Here is a 24,894-nt window from a genome sequence, read left to right on the forward strand (position 1 = left end):
TTGGAGTATGCCAAATGGAGGCTAGAAGTTAACCTCAAGTAAACAACCGTGAGAATTGTGAGATTCAAAATAAAATTAGTTGTGGATTGAAAACTTCATCCGTGCACCAAGTTCAAGTCCTAGGCTGACCACTTTCACGGGATCGCGCTATTTTAGGGTAAGGGAATAATCCTTATAGACGTACAATAATAGGAACCAAATTCCAAAAAGAGAGTGGGCACAAATGGAAGCATCCTGCGAGTCCAGCGAGCAGAAAACTCCGCTGGAAGGGAAAGTTATTGCTAACTATATTTTGGGATGTAAAGTTGTATTTTGGGATGATGTAGTTAATGAAGAAAGAATCAAGATGTTTCATAGCGCTAAAGAGATATGCTAGACAAAAAGCTAGCTAGGAAATTTCCCGTAAAGTGCTGTTGTTTCCACATTGAGAAAGGGGCATTCAGTGATGAGAGATGAGACGTCTAGAACCGGGGTATGATGATTCTAGTTTTTCGGTTTCTTACTCATTTACTTAAAATGAACAGATTTCCTTATTTTAAATGAACAATTTCAGCTCCGAATGTTGGTATCACCACTCTAGACTTCATTATTACTAACGCAGGCTTATCCAAATTTAGATTTTAATGAGTCAAACGCATTTATTAGGATATCCACCGAAAATTAGTTAAATCGTGATTTAATTCAATAAATCACATTAAAACTCCAAACATTTGTATATTTTCTTATTTATTTTATTTATTTTTTATAACCCTATCGTTAAAAATTACCAACTATGCATTCTTTATAAATATATATGTATGTATAATATAGCTCACATTAAGTTTATTGTTTGATTTATGATGTTAATGGCAGATCTGAGAACGTCTATTGTTAAAAATAAACGTTTATTACGATTAACACTATATACTGATTAATATGCAAAGAGTGTTCAGTTGACATGTAGCTATTAGAACACATTGTGCGTCATACGTCAGGTATAAAAGAAGAAAAAAAAAACGTTTAATTTTTTGGCCGTATAATTCAAACATGCCTCTTAAATCGGTGAAAGACACCATTAACAGGAAATAGAGTAGATTTCTGCCTTCTATACCGGATCTTTGGAGTATTCGATGTTTTAATGTAAGTTAATGAAAATAGTTAAAATTATTATTGATTAAATTAGCTGATTTTGTATCTCTCTTTCTCCAAAACGCCCCAGTAATCAACTACTTAACCAAAGGCTTTTTAATATTTTAATAGAATAAATTTCAAAGCCTGACATTACGGAGCCCTAAAAAAAGGTCTATTCTTTATTTTACTGTGTATTAAGCAATTTCTGTTCATATTATTTAAAAGTTGGCTATTTATTTCATAAAATAATTATTTGAAAGCTAAAAATAAATAAGAATATTTCATTTTTTTGTCAAACTACAAATGATTAGAAAATCAACCAGTGTTTACTCAACAAATAAAAATAATTTTTGTACAAAATAATGATGTAACCAGTCAAATGTTCTTAAAGAACAGAAAGTTATTAAAGTTTACCAAATTATAGTTTCAATTCTTAAGTCTGTTAGAAGTATTGCTCTTTACTTTTTTCTCGAAATCTATTAAATCTAGGTTGTTGCAAAAAATTTAATTTATAAAGGAGAATTTGCCCTATATTATAAAGTAAATATGAGAATTTTATCTTTTATAGAACTAGATAAAAAACATTGTCAAAGTTGGATGTTGTTCTGCATAACGCCTTTTCAAGTAGTTTTTGACGATCAACCCTTATACAACTGTCCTACCGGACAGTTTTAATTCGAATTAAATCTGTTCATTAATTAATATCTTTTTTAGAAAAATCTAACATTCTAAATTCCTACTTACTATAAATAAAACGGCAGATATGTATACCACTTATATTTTTATTGTAAAATTTTTACTGTTTTACTGCTTTACAAAAATTAGATTAATTTAAATTGTACAAGTCACTGGCTAATCTTGAGCCATCGGCTAGCTGTTCCTAGCTGATTATTTATCCAATATATTTATTGTTTTTAGTTAAAAGTTTTTAATAGAATTTGTGCTACGGTTTTTATTGCATTAAAGTTTTAGAATTCTTTATTTCATGATTTACATTTTATTTTTTAGTCTATTAATATTTAGATTATTCATATTATTACCTAGTTAATTGATTTACCATAAGTAGAGCACCAATCTAGAATGTTAGAAGAGCTAATCAATAATTTAACACCTGGGATACTAAATATAGATATCTGTTTGATGGAACTGTTTGTCACAAACACTATTTTTGTTTGTAAATTTTGTTTTAAATGAGAGTTTATTTAGTGTAGAAATACTGAATTCAAGTTAGTTTCAAAATGTAAGATATATAACTTAAAGTGTTCAATGGCGAACGAAGGGTCTATTTTATTGGTTTTTCTATTCAAAGTGCGTCAATACTGTGGTCATTGGCGACCGCGGCTTTTCTTCAATGCTCTGCCGGCCACCGAACCTTTTTCCATCGTTACAGATAGCACTAGCCGTCACCGGACAGTGAGCTGTAAAAAGAGAAAAATCTAAAAGCCAGCAGTTGGATTCGAACCTGTAATTTTCGCGTGGGAATCGATTACGCTAACAAATGAGCTAATACTCTCTCTGCCTACTTTATTATTATTTTATTAGTTATATATATCTAATTTCTGAGACGCAAACCGTCAGCGGCTCTGTGAACCCAGTAATAAGTAACTAGAAGGCTATAAATGTGTTCACTTTTCAGTAATTGTCGAAGATTAATTTTAATATTAGAAAAACATCAATAACTTCAGCAAACTAGATTCCATGTTAATGCAGATATTTTGGCTTAACTTCAGGGATATGTTATGATCTAGATTTCCTAATTTGTCTAAGAAACAAAACTAGGTTATACTAGATAAAGAGAGTGAATGTAGAGCGAGAGATTTAAAAGAGAATGAGAGAGATAAAAACATAAACTACCTCGTCAGAGAATACCAACAGAACAGAGCAGACAGAACAAAAAAGGAGATGTACTTTTGTGCTTAATCAGATAAGAAGAGGATGCTGCATCTCTTTTATCTTCACGGCTTTCCAAACTTGAAGGTATGTAAAGTTGGGTGCCAGAAGGTGGGCGCGCGTGTGTGTGCATTCGGATGCTGAGACTAGAACAACTATAGTTTGGGATTCAGGTCACTAATTGAACAGGGCCACAACTTTAATACTACTTTAGGGAACCCCCCTTGGGTAACACCGTTTTGTTCAGCTCAATCACCTTGGGGATTTAGTCTTTTATTCTCTTTTTGAAATAACATTCTTTTTGATCTAGTTTTGAGCATACAAATTATTGAGTAGGTTATTTTATCTTATCTCATTTATTTAAATTCATTCAACTTTATCCCATTATTGCCATTTCTATGTTTCAAATAATTTATTGTCTTCAGTTATTTCATCATTTTTTTTTGTTTTAGATTTGGTTGATTAGAAAATTTGAATTTTTCAATTTACTTTTTAGTTAATTTATTGTCTATTTTGTCCCCTTTCTTCCACCAATACCGTCGTGGGACCAGCTGGCCTTCACCTATCCTAGAGTGGGTCAGCTGGTGACGTTTTTAATTTTAGGGTCATTGAAAGTTTCATTTTAAGTTGCAGTTCGTCAATCTATATCATGATTACACTTTAAACTCTACACAGGAAGTGGACAAGCTATTTCTTCAGGGGATCTTGGCGACCCAAAGGATATCTCAGCCAAACTACGCACTATACAGCTTGGGTTCAGCGAACTCACAGACAATCGTCATCACACGCTATACCTTTTCCGTCGGTGATACATAGACCTTTTCGGTCACAGTGGCTGTGGCTGATAGCCTCTCTTTTACATTCTAAATTAAACATATGATCTACTTAGTAAATCTGACGTTTCCTTTCATTTTTTTTCTTAAAGGTGCGAGATGGCTCCTGCTTCTCCATCATTGCAGCCAATCTCATGCAGTGCTAGTAGAAGAAAACTCTTATTTCATTGGGTTTAGCGCCCGGTCTTTTTCGATGTCGTAACATAATCTCGTTTCTTCTAGTAAGAGAAGTATTCCGTATATACGAGGGTCGTTTGAAAAGTCCGTGCAAAAATAAAAACTACTTAATTTTTTGGGGTAAACCTTTTTTATTTTTCAACATAGTCTCCTTTTAGGCTTATACACTTCGTCCAACGCTGCTCTAGTTTGTTGATCCCTTCCGAATAATAGGATTTGTCCAAGTCTGAAAAATAGCCATTCGTTTCTGCAATCACCTCCTCGTTTGAATAAAATCTTTTTCCCGCCAGCCATTTCTTCATATTGGGGAACAAATAGTAGTCCGAGGGAGCCAAGTCTGGAGAATAGGGGGGATGTGAAACGAGTTGGAACCCTATTTCCATTAATTTTGCGACCACAACTGCTGAGAGTGTGAGCTGGTGCGTTGTCGTGATGGAAAAGGACTTTTTTGTGGGCCAATCGTGGGCGTTTTTCTTGCAGCTCGGTTTTCAAACGGTCCAATAACGATGAATAATATGCACCTGTAATAGTTTTACCCTTTTCCAGATAGTCGATGAGGATTATTCCTTGCGAATCCCAAAAGACAGTCGCCATAATCTTTCCGGCCGAAGGAACGGTCTTCGCCTTTTTTGGCGCAGATTCCCCCTTGGTAACCCATTGTTTAGATTGTTCTTTGGTCTCAGGAGTGTAGTGATGTATCCATGTTTCATCCACAGTGACGAAACGACGCTTAAAGTCCTGCGGATTCTTCTGGAACAGCTGCAAACCGTCCTTGCAACACTTCACACGATTTCGTTTTTGGTCAAGCGTGAGCAATCGCGGCACCCATCTTGCGGATAGCTTTGTCATGTCCAAATGTTGATGCAAAATATTATGTACCCGTTCATTCGAGATGCCCACAGCACTAGCAATCTCATGCACCTTCACTCTTCTGTCATCCATCACCATATCATGGATTTTATCAATGATTTCTGGAGTAGTAACCCTCAACAGGGGCGTCCAGAACGTTCAGCGTCACTTGTGCCCATATGGCCACTCCGAAAATTTTGAAACCACTTATAAACTGTCCTAATCGAAGGTGCAGAGTCACCATAATGTTTATCAAGCTTCTCTTTAGTCTCCTGAGGCGTTTTGCCTTTCATAAAGTAGTGTTTAATCAACACACGAAATTCTTTTTCGTCCATTTTTTGAAAATCACTCGACTTCCTCGATTCAAACGAATGCCAAACACAAAGAAATAGACCGATCTGGCTGAAACTTGGCGTGTGTTCTTCCAAGAGATGCTACTAACTAAACATAACCTCGATACGCGCCAGTAGTGCTATCTCTCTGACTTTGCACGGACTTTTCAAACGACCCTCGTAGAGAGTGCTGTTGGCTAGTAGATAGCTAGACGGAAAGAATATCGTCTGTGAGGGAAGGTAATTGGTTAATGGAGGTCCTAGGTTTGAATGCAACGAGTTTTGTTTCTTTCTAAGAGCTTCTTACAGCTTACTTTCCCGCTGAAGGTCAGTGTTGTCTGTGTCGATAAAACACTGTCTAGAGGCCGGCAGTTTCTGAAAATTAGCTTCTACAAGCTCAGATGTCTTAAATAAAATTAAAAAAATCTCTTAAGGGGAAATGGTTTTGTATAGTCTTTCATTTAGAATTTATTTTCTTCTTTTTGCTCGCGTGTCAGTTAATTATCATCATGGGATTAAAATAATGTGTCACAGAATTGAAATAATTCTGAGTAAAATGCAAAACGTCACTCTTCTTTTAAATCATTTTTAAATAATTTTTTATCTGGAACTGATAGCATCTTTCGTCAGATCCATCTACCTCAGCTTATGTTACATCTACACCAGATGGACGTGCATTCACACCTCCAATCTTAAACGCATGCGTATTCTCTCTTTTTAATACGTCCGTGAATCGATACACTAAAACCAACTAGCGAATTTACTATTTAAAGCACAAATAACAATATAACTCTGATATCAGTTTAATTTGGCCTACACCCAATTTAATTGAGTCAACTGCCCAATGGGCACGTGATTTAACATTCAAAGTTAGTGGTGATAGGTTTTGTTTTTAGAATGCAATATATTGCGCATTTCGTTGAGCATGTGGTTGACCAATATATAAAAGAAATAAATAAAATATAATACGATAATCAAAGATTTGTAAGTTTAGACGGTGTACTATAAAAGGTAAGGCATCGTAAAATGATAATTATAAATGATGAAATTCAATTGTTCTGTTTTAATATTAAGTATTCGCTTATTAATATTGAAATGTAGTCTACAAGAATATTGAAGTGCATTGCATAGTCTTTTCCGAAATAAAATCAGCAGACAATGTCGTCTTTTTTTTTTTTACAACACTAGTATTAATTTTGTTTCGCTTTCATGTGCTAACAACTTTATATTGAAATCTAATATTAATCTAGTATATTTTTATACAGTATTTGCAGAATCATGCAGTTCTTCATTGTCAATTAATGGCAAAATAAACCTCACTCTAATCAGTACAATTATTGTAACTATTGAGTCATTTCAATTTTAAAAAAATTTCAGAAAAAAATAAGTGTCTCACTGTTCAGAATCATAAATTATAAAAGGTGCTAAATATTCTTCTTCTTCTTTTTTAATTTGAAAAATAAATACTTTGAAAAAAACAGCGTATATTGTTATAATTACTGGTTTTGAAGGGGACGGTTTTGAATGGATAAGTTGAATGAATCTTACAAAGTATTAAAGTATCCAAGTTGGTAAACGAATGTATTGGCCATCAAAGAACTATTTCTACCGTAGATACAAGGTATACTTCGTGAATTTTATTGGCGGGATCTTAGGGCAGTTATTGTCACAAAACAATAATCCTGCAATCCAGTATGCAGTCGTAATCCTAATACAAATCGAGGTATGTAAAAGTGTAAGTTCTTAACAAATAAATTAATTAAAGCTTAATTACAGAAATAAACATCAGCTGATTTATTTTATGATTAAAGATCAGCTGTGAATGTTTTATTTTTGAATAACCTAAATATTATTTACTGTGGATAATTTGGGAAAATGCGGTTATAATAATGATCAAAATAAAATCAAACATAAGCGACGTTATTTGTGATAACTTTAAGAAATGTATAAGTTATACTTATTTGAAATTTGTGGTGTTATTTATATCCAATTCTATTTAAAAATATAGTGAGAGAAAAAGCTGAGGCGAGATTTACAAAAAAAAAATAAAATAAAATAAAAAGATTGGCCAGAGATAAATAAAGAAGATTCTCAGGGATGCTGTAAGGCTGCAAAAGAAGGAGATAAAATGGATGAAAAACAAACGTATCTTTGGCTTTTTCAAGGTTTTCTCAACTATTTTTTGTACGTTTTAACTATTTATTTTCTCCCTCCCTCTGTTTACACATGTAAATTATCTGTTCATTACAAAATGGCTCTTCTTTGTGTTCGATCTTCACCATTACGGATTATTTGATCTTTATCCTTAATCTTCAGGTATATTTCATTATTCTAAACATGCTCTTCAGGCCTTATTACGTACACAATATAGGTAATCGGCTACTTATATTGAAGCAAAGATACATAAAATTACACATACTACGCGATAAATAATTGCTAAATGCAATTTTAAATTTGCTGGTATAAAAATATATTTGAATAGATGTTTTATTTATTTCTTTTATATATTCACGATTTTATAGACCTTTATAAATTAATGCTAAATTTATTTAAAATTGAAATAAATGACTGAATTTACACTTTCTTGTTTCACGTATCCACTAGCCACCCTGACATACAAATAAATATTTATTTAATTTAACGATTTTTATCCTGCAATACCGTATTATTTGTTTAAACTTGATTTATTATTACGATTTTAATTTTTATGCCAATTTTTTAAAAATAAAAAAATGAGAAATTAAAGAAATGCACTCCAATTATTATCATGCCATCGCGTTTTTTAAAACCACATTCAAGAGATTTTAATGCTTCGTTTAATGTGGCGTTATATGATTTTAAAAAATTAGAGCATTTAATTTTTTAATTTAATTAATGTAACAGTTTTTGGTTTTTACTGAAAAATGTAAAATTTAAAAAATCAAAACAACGCATAGAAATAAAAAAAATTTTCTTTTAATTATTAATATGGAAAAGACTTTCACTTTAATAAATTGATTAATTTTTTTTAAATAAAATAGTAATATTTAAAAAATTGTTCTGTACTTACATTCGGCGTCTTGAGCGCAGGATTATTTGCGAGAAGTTGCCGGAATCGCTCGGCAGTATCCACGACTAACATTTGTTCGTATTTTGCCGATAAATCTTTTGATTAAAAATAAATAAATAAACCAATAAGAAAAAATAAATAAATAAATAAATGAAAACAAAATTAACGTAAACTAAATTTGATTAAATTTATTATTATTTTATTAATACTTTAATTTTTGAAAACAAATATTTAATTTAAAATTGAATTTTTAATTAGTTATTTCTTTTTTTTTAATTAATTTGAATTGCTCTAATTTGATTTTAATTAGGACAAATAACTTTACTCTACAATAGAGTAACACTCACCGACGGACGGTGGTAGACTGAAGTTGACGATGTTTGACTTAAGGGGCGTGGCCGGACTAATTTTTAGTGGGGATTAGAGTCAGCCAATAGTATTTTGTCTGTTAGAACACTCTTGATGTTAGTATCCTACTATTTTTTATTATTATTATTTTTTTTTAAAACCAGAGGTGACTTAAACTTGTTTCCCCTCTTTTATTAGCCAACCCTGTGCAGAGTGTGTGAAGCAAAAAATAAAAAATAAAAAAGAATCTAGTCTTTCCAGAAGACGTGGAAGAAGAAGAAGAAGATCCAGTCAGATGCGCTGCAGAAACTGTGGTCAAGTTCCGTACACACAAGTGCTGTATTGGATTTGTTCCATTTCCGGGTACTCCAGGATATAGCCTAGGCTTTTCGCTTAGTCGAGAGAGAGTTCTTGTAGACAACTAGACAGACTAGGTTGTTTTTTAAAAACGTGAATCTTCCCAGAGGAATTCCTAACCAGTATTTCATGGTAATATCTCCACCTCTTGCAGGATACTTACTGTACATTACAACGCACGCTGCACGTACGCGTGGCTCTGTCCATTCCCGCGCCTCACCCGCCACTCGTACGCACACAGATACTAACATAGCATAACGCATCTTTCGCCCGTTTTGCGTGGGAGTAAAATTAATAGCCTTAAACCTTAAGGCGCTCTTATATATCGTACACACATACTCGTTTTGAGCTATATTTACCACTTATTCACGTAATGTAATCTATTGTGTACATTACCGTGAAATGGAAATAGAATTGAGCTACACATCGTATCTTGTTAAATGAACAAATGGGCACTGTTTTTCTTACAAAGTTATGAGTTTGCTTTTAAACATTAAGCATGAACAATGCATGTAAATTGCAATACAAAATTCACAAAGAAAAGCGATTCTATTTTATTCTCCCTATTTCACTTCGTAACCGAAATATATGTTTTAATGTTTCGAGATTTTTCTCTTTGAACTTTCGGTACTGCTGATTATCAATTTCTAAAGCAGAGATCCTGGGTTCAAAAGTAGATGGTTTTACCCATAGATTTTCTCTTTAATGATTCTCGTATGTCCACGTTATGTAATAGAAAGGAAACGAATGAAATACAGGTATTTAGATGCACCATTTCGCTACGAAGACGTAATATTCTCCACCAACATCTATGTGCTTAAAACTGTAGCAGAGCTAGCAATGGAATTTGAATGTTTTTAAAAGTTATAGCCGATTAGAATGAATGGGAGAAAATGATTAGGGAAGGATTACGGTGATTTTAATTTCGGTTAAGCTATAAGGATGGCAGGAATATAGAGTACTGATCCATCCATTAGCTGTAGTAAGTATATGTAAATAGTTGTATATAGTAGAGAGATGAATGTGTGAAGCGAATGTATTTCTGTGGCTTGGTACAAGAAGTGCCAGTGTCAAAAAAAGGATTACGAGTGTACGTCCTCTTTGGTTTACCTGGAGGGGGGAAATATTGATGCTAAATTTTGACATTGGCACTAATAAGGTTTAGTAACTCAGTTACTACTTTGAAATTGACTTTGGCACTCCTTGCAAGAAAAATTCTGATGGTTAATATATCAAAACAGATTTTTTACTAATTTTTACCAAAATCTGACATTGGCACTTCTTGCACCAAGCCACAGATTTATAAGTAAGAATGGAGAGTGAGTGATATTCTAGTGATAAGCACCTAGACGATGCTGGCTGGATGGCGGAAGCCAATGCCAAAAAAAAAAAAGGGAAAAAAAGAAAAGATTTTCTCTTCCTAGGATTTTCTCATTGTCCGATGTAAGACAGTGTTTGTCTTGAGAGAACACTGTCCAAAGTCCGGAAGAATACTGAAAAAGCTCAGGGCGCCAATAACCTCAGATGTAGACGCGCCTAAAAAAGAAAAAAGCAAACAGTGCATTAATAATTTGATACCTCCAAGTACAATCAAAGTTAAATGAAATGCTGTTTTCTATACTATTCAGATTCAAGAACGTTTGATATCACATTTCGGTAGTGTGCTTATTTTAAAGTAATGCCTATTTCTTTTCAGGCGGACTTAACGTCTAACTACCGACCAGTTAGATTTCTTGGACGGATTAGCTCTCACACTTTATTTAATTTCCCATAATGGAATGTTAAATAAAATCCAAGATCTAAACCGAGAATCAAAACTATACTGCAAATACATCTTTGTGTGTTATTTCAACAGGGTAAGAGACGCCACGCTAGTCGAGCGGTTATAGGCTAGACCCGCAATGCTAAGATGTATTGTTGGTTTAGTGGGTTCAATTCCCAGTCTCTAGGCCTTGTATTTTATTTAATGTTTAATATGAGAAATTTATAGTAAAGTATGTTAGGCGGTTATAGGCTAGACCCGCAAAGCTAAGATGTATTGTTGGTTTAGTGGGTTCGATTCCCAGTCTCTAGGCCTTGTATTTTATTCAATGTTTAATATGAGAAATTTATAGTAAAGTATGTTAGGCAGTTATAGGCTAGACCCGCAATGCTAAGATGTATTGTTGGTTTAGTGGGTTCAATTCCCAGTCTCTAGGCCTTGTATTTTATTTAATGTTTAATATGAGAAATTTATAGTAAAGTATGTTAGGCGGTTATAGGCTAGACCCGCAAAGCTAAGATGTATTGTTGGTTTAGTGGGTTCGATTCCCCTGTGTCTAGGCCTTGTATTTTATTTAATGTTTAATATGAGAAATTTATAGCAAAGTATGTTTGCTAGTCGCCTCTGTCCACGACACCTAATTGTGGTAGTTGGACATTACAGGCTGTCTAAAAAACTAGGAACTACTTTTTACTTTAGCTACAGAATCATTATGGGTTGATTCTACCTCTAGTAGAACCGCCGGGACCATCACTTCCAGGATGTGTTCCGTTCAAGCGACCGCATTTCCAGGCAGCCACTACTCTACCAACCCATGATTGTATAAATCGTTTCAGCAAAGCTCAAAGTACATCACAGTCTTCACTGGTGTCCATGGATGCGTTCTACACCCCATTAGGTTCATCCTATCCTCTCGTCAATTTCAGCCTTTCAGGAAAACGTCCAATATCCTGAAACGAAATATAATCCATTCTAATTTTACGCATAGATTTCCTGCCCTGTTTTTGTGAATGATATTTAAAGTAACTTTTGACAAAAATATGAACAAAAAGCCAAACCGGAACTGGTTTCAAAAGCTATTAGATCATATCCCACCTCTCGCACTATCATTATCTCTTGTTCTCTTTAATTTTCAATTTATATTTATATCAATGACGAAATAAGACATAAGTTTACGTAATATTATTTATTAAAACAATGTCTTCGTTTGGAAAATTCCAAATCATTCTTTTCACATAGAGTACACATTAGAATATTATAAGTAGCGATTAATAGTAAATCACAAAGTTAAGAAGTAATTACTCTTTAAAATTACTTTATCCTAAAATAAATTGCGATAATCGATAGCAGTGATTGATTTTTAGAGTCACCTATCTTAATTAAAAAAAAAAGAAAGAAATTCTCTAAAATAATGATTGCCTGATTGAACATCATTAATTAATCAATAGAAAAAACAAAAAATGATTAATTACAAATTGAATAGCGCGGACTGATTGGTATGCTAATTTTGCTTAACAAAAGGAAAAAAATAGTTTCAATTATAAGTAAATTTTTTTTTTGGAAGTGATTTTGTCAGAATGTTAATGTAAAATATAGTGAAGGTGAATTTTGTAATTGGTATAGTTTTTGCTTAGAAGAATTTGAAGGGCTTTATTTCATTTTTTCTTTTAATGTTGGGTGGAACACTTTACCTTCTTCGTGTTTGTATTTGGAAGAACCTCCTTGATTGTGGGAGAGATTTTTTTGAGGGAAGAGCTGATTAATCTTGATGGAAGAAGTAGCTTTCCCAAGAATTATTAGCATCATTAGCGCTGTGGTCTTCCAAGTCTTCTACCGCACAACTAATTCTTTACCTTACATTGTAGAGGTTATAACAGTTGTTTTTAGTATTTCATTGCTAGGTTTTTCATGATCCTGTTTTCAACATTTACGAAGGAGCATTTTCCTACCTCTCGCTTTTCTAGAGGCAGCTAACAGCGGTGATCCATTTAAAACGCACCAATCGCTAATAACTTTTTAGAAAAGCGGAATTTCGAAAAAAACCCACAAAGTAAACTATATGTTTTTTTTTTTTGGTCGTTTTCAAATTTTCTAACCCTGATGCTGTATCTTCATTTTTGGCGGAGTTACGAGCAAAAACCTAATTGAGGTTACATAAGGACCACTGGTTTTGACAATGATTATGAAAACTCCATAAAAAAAATTGTGAAAAATACCGTTAACCCCGTTTCGATATCCCTAATATTTATCGAAATATTAAAGATCAAAGTTACAATTTTATCTATTCGTGATCGGTTTTCGATATTAATTTTACACCAGAAAGACACGTTTTGGGAGGTCCTCTGACTGCGAAAAAAATGTTATTTGTGACACAAAGAACAAGAATAATAATAATAATTGAAGATTTTAAAGAATGTAGTGTAATGTAATCGCTGTAAGAGAATCAGGATAAACTTGTTTTATCATCAAATAAAAGTAACCATCACATCATGTTAATGTACCCCGTATCCAAGACTTCTTGACCTATGATTAGGGTAAGAATATCTTGCCAGGGTGTTGGTCTAGTGATGAAGAGCGTGAAAATTTGAAAACGACCAAAAAAAAAACATATAGTTTACTTCGTGGGTTTTTTCGAAATTCCGCTTTCCTAAAAAGTTATTAGCGATTGGTGCGTTTTAAATGGATCACCCTGTATGTGATAAAGCGCTTTTGTGTGTTTTTTCGAGCTTAACGAGACGAATAGCACTAAGTACAGACATCTCATTCTTCTTCATCTCTTTGCTTAGTCACTCTATCTCTTTTTCAATCTGTCTTGGAAATAATAAAAGACTTTGAATAACTTTTGGAATAATAGAATGAAAAAAAAAAAAGCTATTAGTAAGTTGCTCTACCAAAAAAGAGAATTTTAAAGCAATCAAGTGCACTTACCTTCAGCTTTGCTAAACACAATTTTCTCGCGGTACCTAAACAATCATTTCAAAAGTTTCGTAAAGTCACGACCGTAAAAACTTCTAGTGGAAATCTAGAGAAAATAGTTGTAAATAATAAGTTGTAAATTGATTTCATTTCCGATAGTTGTTTGATTTAATTAAAATTTGATTGCGATTGACTTTTATATTTTGAAAAAAAAGAAAAAATATTATATTAATGATTAAGCGTACACATGGGTAGATCTCCAGGTAGTAAACGAGCTGTCCAAGGTGTGAGTAAAGCAGGTACGAGCAACAGGTAGACAGCTCGCCGCCAACTTGTAACACTCCGCTAGAGAGTTGTAACGGCCGGTCTGGTGCAAGACTGGGGGGAAATCATCTAGCTGGAGCCCCAGGACCTGGTATGGCTGGAATCTAGAACTGAATTCCTTCCCTCGTTTGGCTCTGGATTGCAAACGACCACCTGAGGTGCACGCCAGTTCGAATAAAAAAAAAAAAAAGTGGGAGAGACGAGAAGGTATATGTACATAATGTGTGGAGGAAGTTATGTTTGTTGAGGGCGGCACTGTCAGTCCCTGAACGGAAAAAAGGTTTTGCGTCCTTTTTTTTAATGATTTATGGTTATTTTTGAAATTGTTTTTAGTTTTCTATTAAAACAAAATCTAGTGTTTAGACTCACATGACTTCCTCTCAGTTTAAGTGTCTTAACTACGTATACTTAACATTAGAATTTGCATTTATAAGCCTATAGATTACCAAATAAATTACGCCACAATTCTAGGTTCTACCAGAACACTGAACACTGAAGTCCTGTATAAATTTTAATACAACGGGACATACGTACAGTGATTACCAATGTTATGCACAAGTTTGGCCACTGTCTAGACCAATGATCCGGAATCAGCTTTTGTTGATAACAGTGTAGCTTCTTTATTAAAAACTAAGAATGTACCGTCACCCGGGGCTACTTTAACCCATTTTACAACGATTTTCCTTAAATTCAGCCAATAAGAAAATAGAGAAACATGTGGCAAACAATATGGGTTTCAAATATAGACAATTTCTTAAATGTGACAACTATTTTTCTAACTTTTTTAAGTCCATTTAAGTCCATCCACTAGAGTTTTTTAAAAGTTCTGGGCCAAAGTAACTTCGCCTTGGGGTTAAATTTATTCGTTTTAATTCAAAGTAGATGAGTTTCTTTTGCTGGGCTGATGAAGCTCCCGTATATAGACCCGTACTTTTGTTCTGGGTTCGAGTACTGGTCTAGACTTAGGATTTATTAAAATATTATTAAAGAAAAGTTATAACAATAGTTATTTATTTAACAAGTGTGGAAAGTAGTACTTTTCCTCACGCGAGGCAGGGTTTGCACGCACGAGCGAGCGAAGCGAGGCGAGTGCAAGTGCAAATTGCCGAGTGTGAGGAAAATACTTAACACTCGAGTTAAATATTATATTTTTTCTGCAACCATTAGATTTATTAACTAAAAAAATTAAAAATTTCGTTTTTACAGTCTACAAAAAGTAATTTATTTATTATAAACATTTATTGTTATATTACAATTATTTACATTACTTACGTATTTACATTACTTATTACATTTTCTGCTGTTTCTTTTATTGATGGAGGAGTGTTTTCTAAACAGGAATCACTAGAATCCATTTTAAATTTCTATAAGGTAACACTATTACCTTTTTAACTGTTATAATTAAAAATACCTAATTATTTATTAAAGTATTATTTTTATTTCTATATTCCTTTCAATTTTTATTTTATTTTTTAATATTCGTTTTTTAATTATTTAGTTACGTTAAATAAGCTTATTAAAGTTTTACAGAAAATATTTATGTTAATAACAAAACTTCTTATATCAAGGAAGCACAATAAAGTTTTTCCACTCACTAGTGAGGAAAGTGACACTAATGGGAATTTTTCCCCACTAGTGTGGGAAGTTGACACAGCTGATTTTAATTGAGTAATGAGAACTTCCCTACATGGTTGCAGAAAAAGTAAGATTTGTACACATTTTCCGATCCTAGACCCGCAAAATAGGTAGTTGGACGTAAAGCCTGCCTGAAAAATTAGACATTACTTTACTTTTTAAAAAAAATTAAACATAACCAAATAAATTATAAGGTTCTATTTCGCCGAATAAAACAAATTGCTAGGAGATTTACAAAGCCTATAGGCTTTTCAATAAGTGTTCAGCAGCTGGATTAGGAAGCGAGATTTTCGAACACGGGGCCAATCCTGCCACTGCTTGCTGTAGTTCTTCAAACAATTGGATAGAAGCGAAGAGAGATAATCTGCGTAATCAAAGCACATCTCTTTTGAGAATTAATGGAAAATGCCATAGCCGTGGCAAGGATTCGCAAAGTAGGTTAGACAACAAATGAGGCAATGAGGAGATTGACCAGTCAGCATGACAGATAAAGCTCTAACGCTTAAGGGAATGGCTTAAGCTAGAAGTTTCTAAAGCTTCTAGCGCTGCACTGAAGTGTAGTCTAAGATTGTAGAATATTCCCTGTAGTGAAGCTAAAAGAGGTTGGAGTAAAGTTGAACTAGATCTAACCGCAAGTAATTTCATTTAAAATCAGATATTATTTATGTTAACATTTTTACTGGAGAACCATACAGCTTAGTAAGTTCTTCTACTTCTTCAGAACTAGAAGTCTTTAGTCCAGTTTTTTTTTAAAAAAAGAAATGTAACGTGTTATTTTTTTTTATTTTCTTAAATCTGAATAAGATTCTTTCTGTTGTAAGTTTAATGTTGGGCCACAGCATGAGTTCACCTTCTCTACCCAACTGTTCAATTCTCTTTCTCATTTTTTGATACTCAATTACTTTCTCTTTCTTAAGGATGATCTCAAATGATATATTTAATTTTTTTTTTTTTCAACAGTAAATTATTTTATTATTATTATTATTTGTCACTTTACTTGATGTTGGTACAAAGTAATATTTTCATATGTTTATTTTTTATAATTCCTTTCTTTGCCTTCGGGGGTGTTTTGTTATATTATTCATATTTGATTGTAAGCAAAGTAAGAAACAAGGTTCAGCTGGCTGGAAAATTTATTAGAATTATACAGCGGCGTGCAGAAGAAGGTGGGTGTTGGTCAGCCAGGTGAGATTTGTGTCCCGCTGAGACCGACGCCTCTTTACCACCACCATTAATAAGTTCTACAACTATTAGTGATTATAAAGAGTTTTCTGGTATCTTCTCTTTCTGCTCTTTCTCTCTTGTCTTTAGCTGTCTCAAGATATGTTCGATGTTTTTTTTTCTTTTTTTTATTTCACACCTAAAACAAATATACTCTCTACAATCTATGACTGAAAATAAGAAATTGCCTTTAAGAATTAATGTAGCTCATTATTACTTCTTGTTATCGCTTGAAACAAAAAGGAAGTATAGAGATCCTGTGAAGGTTCCGTTATATTTAGGTTACACCAGAAATATACGTTTAAGGTCAGCTGATGTTTTAAGAAAATGGCATTTTCATGCACGATTTTATGAGAACTGGCACTGTCTAGCTTAAATCTTCCGAACATCATCTTTATCTGAGATCTGACAGAAAATGAGCAGACAAAAACTCTTAACTGGAATTATCACTTTACTTATTTTTGTTTCATATCTTTTTGATAGTTTCTTGAATAATATTCCTAACTATATTATACCTTAAACTTGGAATACTAGCAGCGCTATCTTGCAGACGTTTTTGCAAGCAATTCTCTCTAGACGCTGCAGGTCACCACTTATTTCTAAATAATATTTTTACCATGCTTTTCTCATGCTTTTCTAAAAAAAAATATTAATGTCAAATCAAATATCTTGCTTTTACAGTCAAATCCCCTAAAAACGTTCACCTCCCGCTATCACAGGAAGGCTGTAATGCATTACAATGGGATTTCGCCCGATGCCCCAAGGTGAACGTTACCGCACATGTATTTTTTACTACCCTGTACGCATTCAGGCACGAGTCCCCATCTCAGCCTGGGTAGGGATCCGGGGGGTCAGGAAAGGGATAGACAGGATCAAAGGAGGGATAGAAGCAAGGGTTAGCAGTGGGGATGTACCACCACTATGCCCTATGTATACTGTGTAAATGTATTGGGGTGATACAGTGTAATGTTACTCATATTCATGTTGTTAGGCTGTAATACCCGCAGGGACGCCAAGTACCCTGAAAAAGTGGCTAATCCACTTCCCCCTACGGTGTCCTCTAGTCGTTAATAAACATAACATTTATTAATATCTTAACAAATCGTTTTCTTCTTTTTTAAAACAATTGTACAACTCTTATTTATATTTTTTTGCATTGGGTGAAAAAAAAAATAAATAAATAAATATTGAACTGGCACAGATGGTAAATGGGACTGACAGATAAATTATGGCAAATATGAACACAACAAAAATAACATTATACACAAACGCACACTGGCAATCAAACAAAGTTGATACCTACTTGACCGTACTTCACCGCAGGCTGGGTGAATACATTGTGCAGACCACTGCTGCAAAAGCTATTATTACCTGAGGTTTTATTCTGCCTCTTTTAACAAATAAACTGATCTCAAGATATTGTTGATGAAATGGTGAGAATTTTTGGAGTAAACCTCTTAATATCTTGTACGTGGTGAGTTATAAACGTTAATGTAAAAATTTTGATTTCAAATAATCAAAGGCTACTTAGAGTTGTGGAAAAACTTGGCCAACATCTAGAATGATAACTATAGTTGTCTGGGAACAATGCGGGTGGGTACTTTGTGCCCGAATGGAGAACAGGTGATCAATCATTTCGCTCCCAAGCCGTGCTTTAGGCTGTAAAAGGCCCGTGATATGGGGTTTTGTTTTCAATAAGAGGAAGAAGATCAAAACTTAAGAGGTATGGTATGGTAATCCTAAGCCAATGTTCGCACACTTTGACAAGGAAAATTCTAAACCCGGGAATTCAGCGGGGAATCCAATTTGTGTCGTAACAACTGAGCGAATCCCTTCCCTCAAAAAAATATTCCATTATTTATCGCTTTTTAAAAAACCAAACATAATGAAATAAGTTGACTCATTGTAAACAATATTATCTAAGTAAATTTATATCTTTGTTTTATTATAAAATTTAATATAAAACGATAATGTTGGTTTCACCAGCGCTGACACAGTCGTTCGTTTAACAGTCTGGGTATGTAGAAGGTGTGTCCTGTCAGAGGTCGGCAAGGAACGACTCCAGCGTTCAAGGAGAGAGTGTCTTCTCTATTATTTATGGATTTTAAAATAAAATAATAAAAATTAAAGCCTAAAAGTTAAAGTGAAAATTAAAGTCATTCATTTCTTTGAAATAAACCAAAAATGCATTGTAAGTCTAGCACGTAATAAGTAGTAATAAAGTACACAGTTTTTTTTTTTTAAAGTTGATTTATATTTCTTATGTAATTCAGAAATGATGTTGAATTTAAAGTGAGTAATTGGTTCCTTTAACTAAATGAAACATTCATTAAAATGAAATATAATCTATAATTAAATTTGCTAATCTACATCAAGAATTTTGTAGAATTATGCAATTTATTCAGTCGCTAATTGAAGGCTATGATGCAACGCCACCTGAGTTTGTCTGTCCACCAACCAACAAGGAGAGGGCGCCATTAGTCTCCCTACAATGTCGATCAAATTTTTTAATGGTCGACACGTATTCGGCTGTTCGATTGAAAAGGCCTCAGAGAAGCTGTTGTTTCTTTTTAGACCTCTTCAAACTCTTCAAATTGAGGTACTGCGTAAATCACTTCATATTGAATTGTTTCCTTAAATTATTACATCCACTAAGGAATCCAATCAAGAATCTTAAAGAAGGACCCAACAATCTTTCCACTTGGGCTGCATACTGCCTACAACGCCTGGAGCTCATCATATGAATGCTGTGACATACATATGGCCAACGACACACCCAATGAAGCAGAACAAGGTGCGTGATTTGGACAAACTTATCTTATCCAGTGACATCTTAGATATGAAGAAGAACATCCTTATAATTTTTCCAATTTCCTAGTTCCAGCACTATTCTAGACATGAAGCGGCAAGGGTCTTTGTCACAGCCTGTTCCTCTCAACAGATAAAAATCCCTTTTAAATGTTACCGTACCTAGAGAAAGTCGAAATAAGTAGGTTACTTAAAAAAAAAAAATGAGACTGGATACATCATCATAAAGTTCATAATGTGCAAGTTGAAACAAATTGCATACATATTGTATTCAGGGTGCTCTTCTTTTTGCTTATACCATTGCCGGCAGCACTTACTGAAGAAGTTAAAGTAAAAACTAGTAACGTATTCAAGACAGAAGACTGCCCTACTTGCATAACCAGAGCGTGCCGCCGTTCAATGTAGATTTGCGTGTCTTCATAGAACATATCTTCCGTCGGTACCGTCTGCAATAATTGTAGTATTTTAGTCTACAGATCGTTCACGAACAAGATTCTACATTTTATACTTATTTTTATGTATATCTGTTCTGTCATTTTTGATTGTATCTTCTTATAAATTATGTATGCAATTTAAATTGAATCAAGTAACTAGAATTGCCGGCTAAGAATAAATAATATCGCATTCACTATATATTATACATGCTGCTGACCTTTATTATTATATTTTGTTTTCATTTATTTATTTATTTATTTATTTAAGCGTCGGTGTGGTCTTGTAAGTAGGTCCTCTTAGACATAGCGCGGCTTTTCTAAGGCACAAGAAAAGATTCCCGTCCGTTAGATTAGCTCCTAAATGCAGCTTCTACAGCCCCTTCAAAGTACTTACAATCTCCATTACAGGCTATTCTATGTGGTTCACTGATGGCTTCAATTTAGAGGAATTAACCCTTCGTTTAGTTAGGTAGGCTAGCTCGAGAGCTATAGTACATTATAGTGATGTTCGGTAAACATTTCATTTAAAAATTCTACGTTATCGAACGTAGTACGTAAAGTTTGAGGCACTACGCTAAACAGTCATCGCAGATGAGTTGTTGCACAAATTGGGTCAGTAAAGAGCGAATACGACTCTGAATTCGGTTTTTGGTAGAAGAAAAACTCATGCCTTTATATTCAGGCAAGGAGTCTCTTCAGTTAAACTTACAGGTGTGAAGAACGTATATTCTGATTAACCGACCGTGGCACAAATCTAATCTATTAGTGGTCAATTATCTAGTTTCAAATAGTTCTTATTCTGTGACTCTTGGCAAAATTATGCAGCTTCAATACATGCATTTCGTTAAAATGATTTCATCCGTACATGATGTCGTCTTGCAACACCCAGCATGTCGGAAGGCTCTGTTCCTTAATTGAGGAATAAGGTGTTCCTTTTTTTGAGCGAAATTCCAGGGCCAAAAATCCCAGTTTGTGAGCAGTGATTAGTACGCTAAAAGAGGGAACAATACTGGACATTCAGTATTGTTAACCAGATCGTCAATCAATCATCATCAATAGTTGCTCATGGTCATTCTCGCAGCTGATCATCCTCTAAGAACTCAGAATTTTTGTTTGAAGCGCTAAAACCAGTGAAAATCGTTTCCTTGGCTAAAAGATTTACTTTTTTTCCCCGATCCTCCATTGACAACGATAACAGAAGACAACAATTGGATAAAAGCAGGTTTTCAAGCGTTTTTAGATAGCGTCTAACTGATAATAAAAGAACTACTAAACTGTCCTGGAAGTGTCCAACGATTTAAGGTGAACTTGAAGATAACTTGTTCCAGGTATTGACGAATAAATTTCTAAACATGTACGTTCAAGTTTTCACCAAGATGGCTTTTCAGATTATACACTTATTCGGGGGTTAGATATATTCCTGGCGAAAACGCCAAGAGGACTAAATAATAGTGGAGTCTTAAGATGAAAGAAGTTTTGAAGAAAAAAAAAAAAAAAAAAATAGACACGCTGTTCTGTATGCGAACCGACACATCTCTAATACCACACTATACTTTAAAAACTTATTTTAATTTGACTTTTTTACCTTTGAGCTTTCACATTTATTATCGATTACTGATCTCAAGTTTACTGCTTCCGTATTTATACTATTATGTTAATATATGCAGGAAGGAGAAAGTATACATATTTTCTTGTAAATACTTATACATGGTTTATTATAAATTCTAGAAAATAATATAATTTCTCTGTATATATCTACAAATGTGCATTTATTAAGTTATCAAAGTAAAACTAATATTACAGTGATAGCAATATGTATAATATAAATAAATATATATTAGTGTATATAATATCATATACATATATATTATACACTAAACATTGGTAAAAATAACATGTTAATATAAAATGATATGAAAATGTTTTCAATATGTTTCCAGTAAAAGAAAAAAAAAAAAAATAACGACCTCCCGTGGCTTTCTCTAGAAGTAAAGTTGGTCGGTTGTAACGTCACGTTAATAAAATAAACAAACTTATTTGTATTATACATTGTCATTATCATCAACATTACTCTGTATACATAAGCATGTATGTATGTAAGTATGCACAGGTATCATTTTACTTGGTGATCTTGATGTTGCAGTTGTTATGTTCTGTAACATTTCTATTTATCCGTTTACTATTGTTATTGTTGTCTACTCTATTTCTAGTTCTTCTTGTAAAAACTTACTTTTTGTTTATTGTAATTATTTATTTATTTAGAATTTTGAGTTTTTCCCCCAAAAAATGAGTTTTAAATAGTGCTGCACGAGAAACGAGACAAATCTCGGTCTCGTCTCGGTTTTTCAAATATTATTTTTAGCTACAAAATTATAAAATTGTGTTCTTTATTAATAAATAATCATTACGGGTATTGAATTAATTATTAAAAGTTACGATTTTATTATATATGTTCAATATTACTACATCTATTTGACTTCGAATTACATAAGTAAAGTAAGCAAAGTAAAGTAATCGCCTATTTTTCAGGCGGGGCTTTACGTCCAACTACCAATTAGGTGTCGCGGACGGAGGCGTAAATTTCTTCTACTAATCATTAAATAAAATCCAAGGCCTAATACCGGGAATCGAACCCAGTACCACAATACTCATTAGCTTCGCAGGTCTCGCACTATTTTCGTTTTTAAGATACTCTTTGCCTGAGCATTGATACATAAAAGAGCTTTTACTGAATCAGAAGTTAAAGAAGATCTTCTATTGGTAATTATCATCGAGAGAATAATCTTTCCGATGGCACTGAAGTTGCACAGATACTAAAAATATCTTTCGCCATTCTAGACAAATTTTTGAAGGAATTCTCAAGTGTTTTCCACCATTCTAAAATGTCAACGTCTACTGGTGCTTGGTCTAATTTGGTATAATTAATTATTTCTGTCTTCCATGCTTCGGTGATATTTGCTGATTTTTGAGCAAATGGTGCAAAAATATTGATGCAGTCGTCGTCGTCGTCGTCAAAAGGTGAATCATCAGATTCTTTATCTTCACCAACAGCCATAACTAATAGAGCGGGAAGTAGAAACTTCTTTCACGAATCAACTTGTTATAGTAGGCAGATATGTTATTTGGGTCTTTCATTTGGCGCGTTTTTAACATCTTTTTGAAATTATATAAAGATATATAACAGTAATAGTAACATGTGATGCATTGAAGTGTAAGTAGTTGTCTTCTTTTACACACATTTTCATTGCCAATATATAAATTAAAATAATTATTAGAAAATAATAACATTTTTTGAAAAGATTATTAATAGCAAACCACTTTTAATACTTAAACAAAAATTCAAAAAACTGAGACCGAGACCGAGATTTGAGCGACCGAGATCGAGACTGCATAAAGTTTTTAAATTATCGTACTAAATGCATATGTATGTTCATATTACCTCTTAAAATTATTGGCATTTGAAATGGGATTCATTGGAACGTGGCCAAAATGGGTGTTAAGTCTTTGCAGTTTGGTTTTTGAAAAAAAAAAAAATTCCCAGAGAACATTATGAGGTTCAGAGGGAGCTGTAACGTCCCCCTTACCAAGATGCACTTAAATTGCATTCTAATAACCAAATTACGTAGCTTTAAAACTTTTTCAAAGTATTTTTTTTTTCGTAATCTTTAGTCATGTTTCCAAAGAAAGTGTACTTCTCCAAATTTCAGAGTGTTTGAGCGACATGAACATAAGATTGCCACCTATTTGGTAACATAGTTAACATTGACGTGGTGGATCAATGCTCACGCTAGTTCGCCGAACATGGTTAAAACGATTAACAAGGGTCAAAACTGTTTACTAGTGTAATTAAAGTGCATAATTGAAGAGGTCTTTTGTTGGGAGAGGGTTTTTTTTTTTTTGAAAGAGTGGGGATATATGTCGTAATTTGTGTGTCTTTGCATGTTTTTCTAGTTAAGTTGGTAGTTACTTAACAGATAATCTATCGTCACAATGTAGAAGATGTCGAAAGCCTAATTTTACATGTGCTGATTACACTTGAAACAAAGTTCGCTTTGTTGTCTTGTTTCTCCCATCTCCCATCCTCCACTCAATTACAACAGTAGCAAAACATGTGAGTTAAGCTTCGGGTTTTGCAAAAAAGTAATGGTACAACCGCCAAGTATCTGTAATGTAGTGGTACTTGCGGTACTGCTTAATCTGTACTGTCGCATCTTTATAGCTAAGTTTAAACAGTACAGAGCAAGAAGACTACTGCAGTACATATGCACTTGTACTCATTAAAACTAGCCAGCACTAAAAAAACATTGTCTATAACTTAATTAAAAGGTAGTAGGAAGGAGTTTAGAAGAGAGCCGGCAAGACAGTCTGGGCTATACAGAAGAACTAAATAGGAGTGGTAGAACACCGGTAGAGTTTAGATCAGGTAAGCGGTGGAATAAGCTCTCACAGCGTATCCCAGAAGAAGCAGAAGAAGAGTTTGTCTTCTTTACGATAGTGTACTGTTTGCGGGGAACTCGTTACACTATGTTCTTGTAATACACTTGTGGCTGGCTCCCACGTGACCCAGTGGACAGTAGATCGCATGGAGATCTTCATTAGCATAGCGCACCACTGTAAGAATCGTGAGGACACATAATTATCCCCACCTATTCGTTTTGCTACAATCGATTCTTTTTCTATTTATTTATTTTAACATATTTAAAGCTCCGTAATGATTATTTTTAATATTACTTTATTTCTCTTCATCTTTGATAGCAAGCACACTGTACAAAATAATCAGAAAAAGCGTAAGATTGAGTAACGCCCTACTTTTCGAATAAAAGATAAAATTCCCAAATTTTATTTAAAG

The 24,894-nt window shown here is 33.6% G+C and overlaps 1 protein-coding gene across 3 annotated transcripts in view; it reads right to left on the bottom strand.

Moving 5' to 3' along the window:
• The window catches only part of LOC141445989 (uncharacterized), a 403,642-nt gene that overhangs the window by 93,465 nt on the left and 285,283 nt on the right, over positions 1 to 24,894 (bottom strand). The window contains exon 1 of one of the 3 annotated variants that reach the window (XM_074112313.1): positions 8,241 to 8,611. The exons of the other annotated variants lie outside the window; for them this stretch is intronic. Coding sequence (XP_073968414.1) covers positions 8,241 to 8,312 — 72 coding nt within the window. The 5' untranslated portion in view covers positions 8,313 to 8,611. Of the gene's footprint in view, positions 1 to 8,240; positions 8,612 to 24,894 lie in introns of those variants that run through there. 3 annotated transcript variants of the gene reach the window in all.

This window comes from Rhodnius prolixus, unplaced genomic scaffold (genome assembly GCF_049639745.1).
Source record: "Rhodnius prolixus isolate KJV_2025 unplaced genomic scaffold, Rpr scaffold_1, whole genome shotgun sequence".
In the NCBI taxonomy this organism is placed as follows: domain Eukaryota; kingdom Metazoa; phylum Arthropoda; class Insecta; order Hemiptera; family Reduviidae; genus Rhodnius; species Rhodnius prolixus.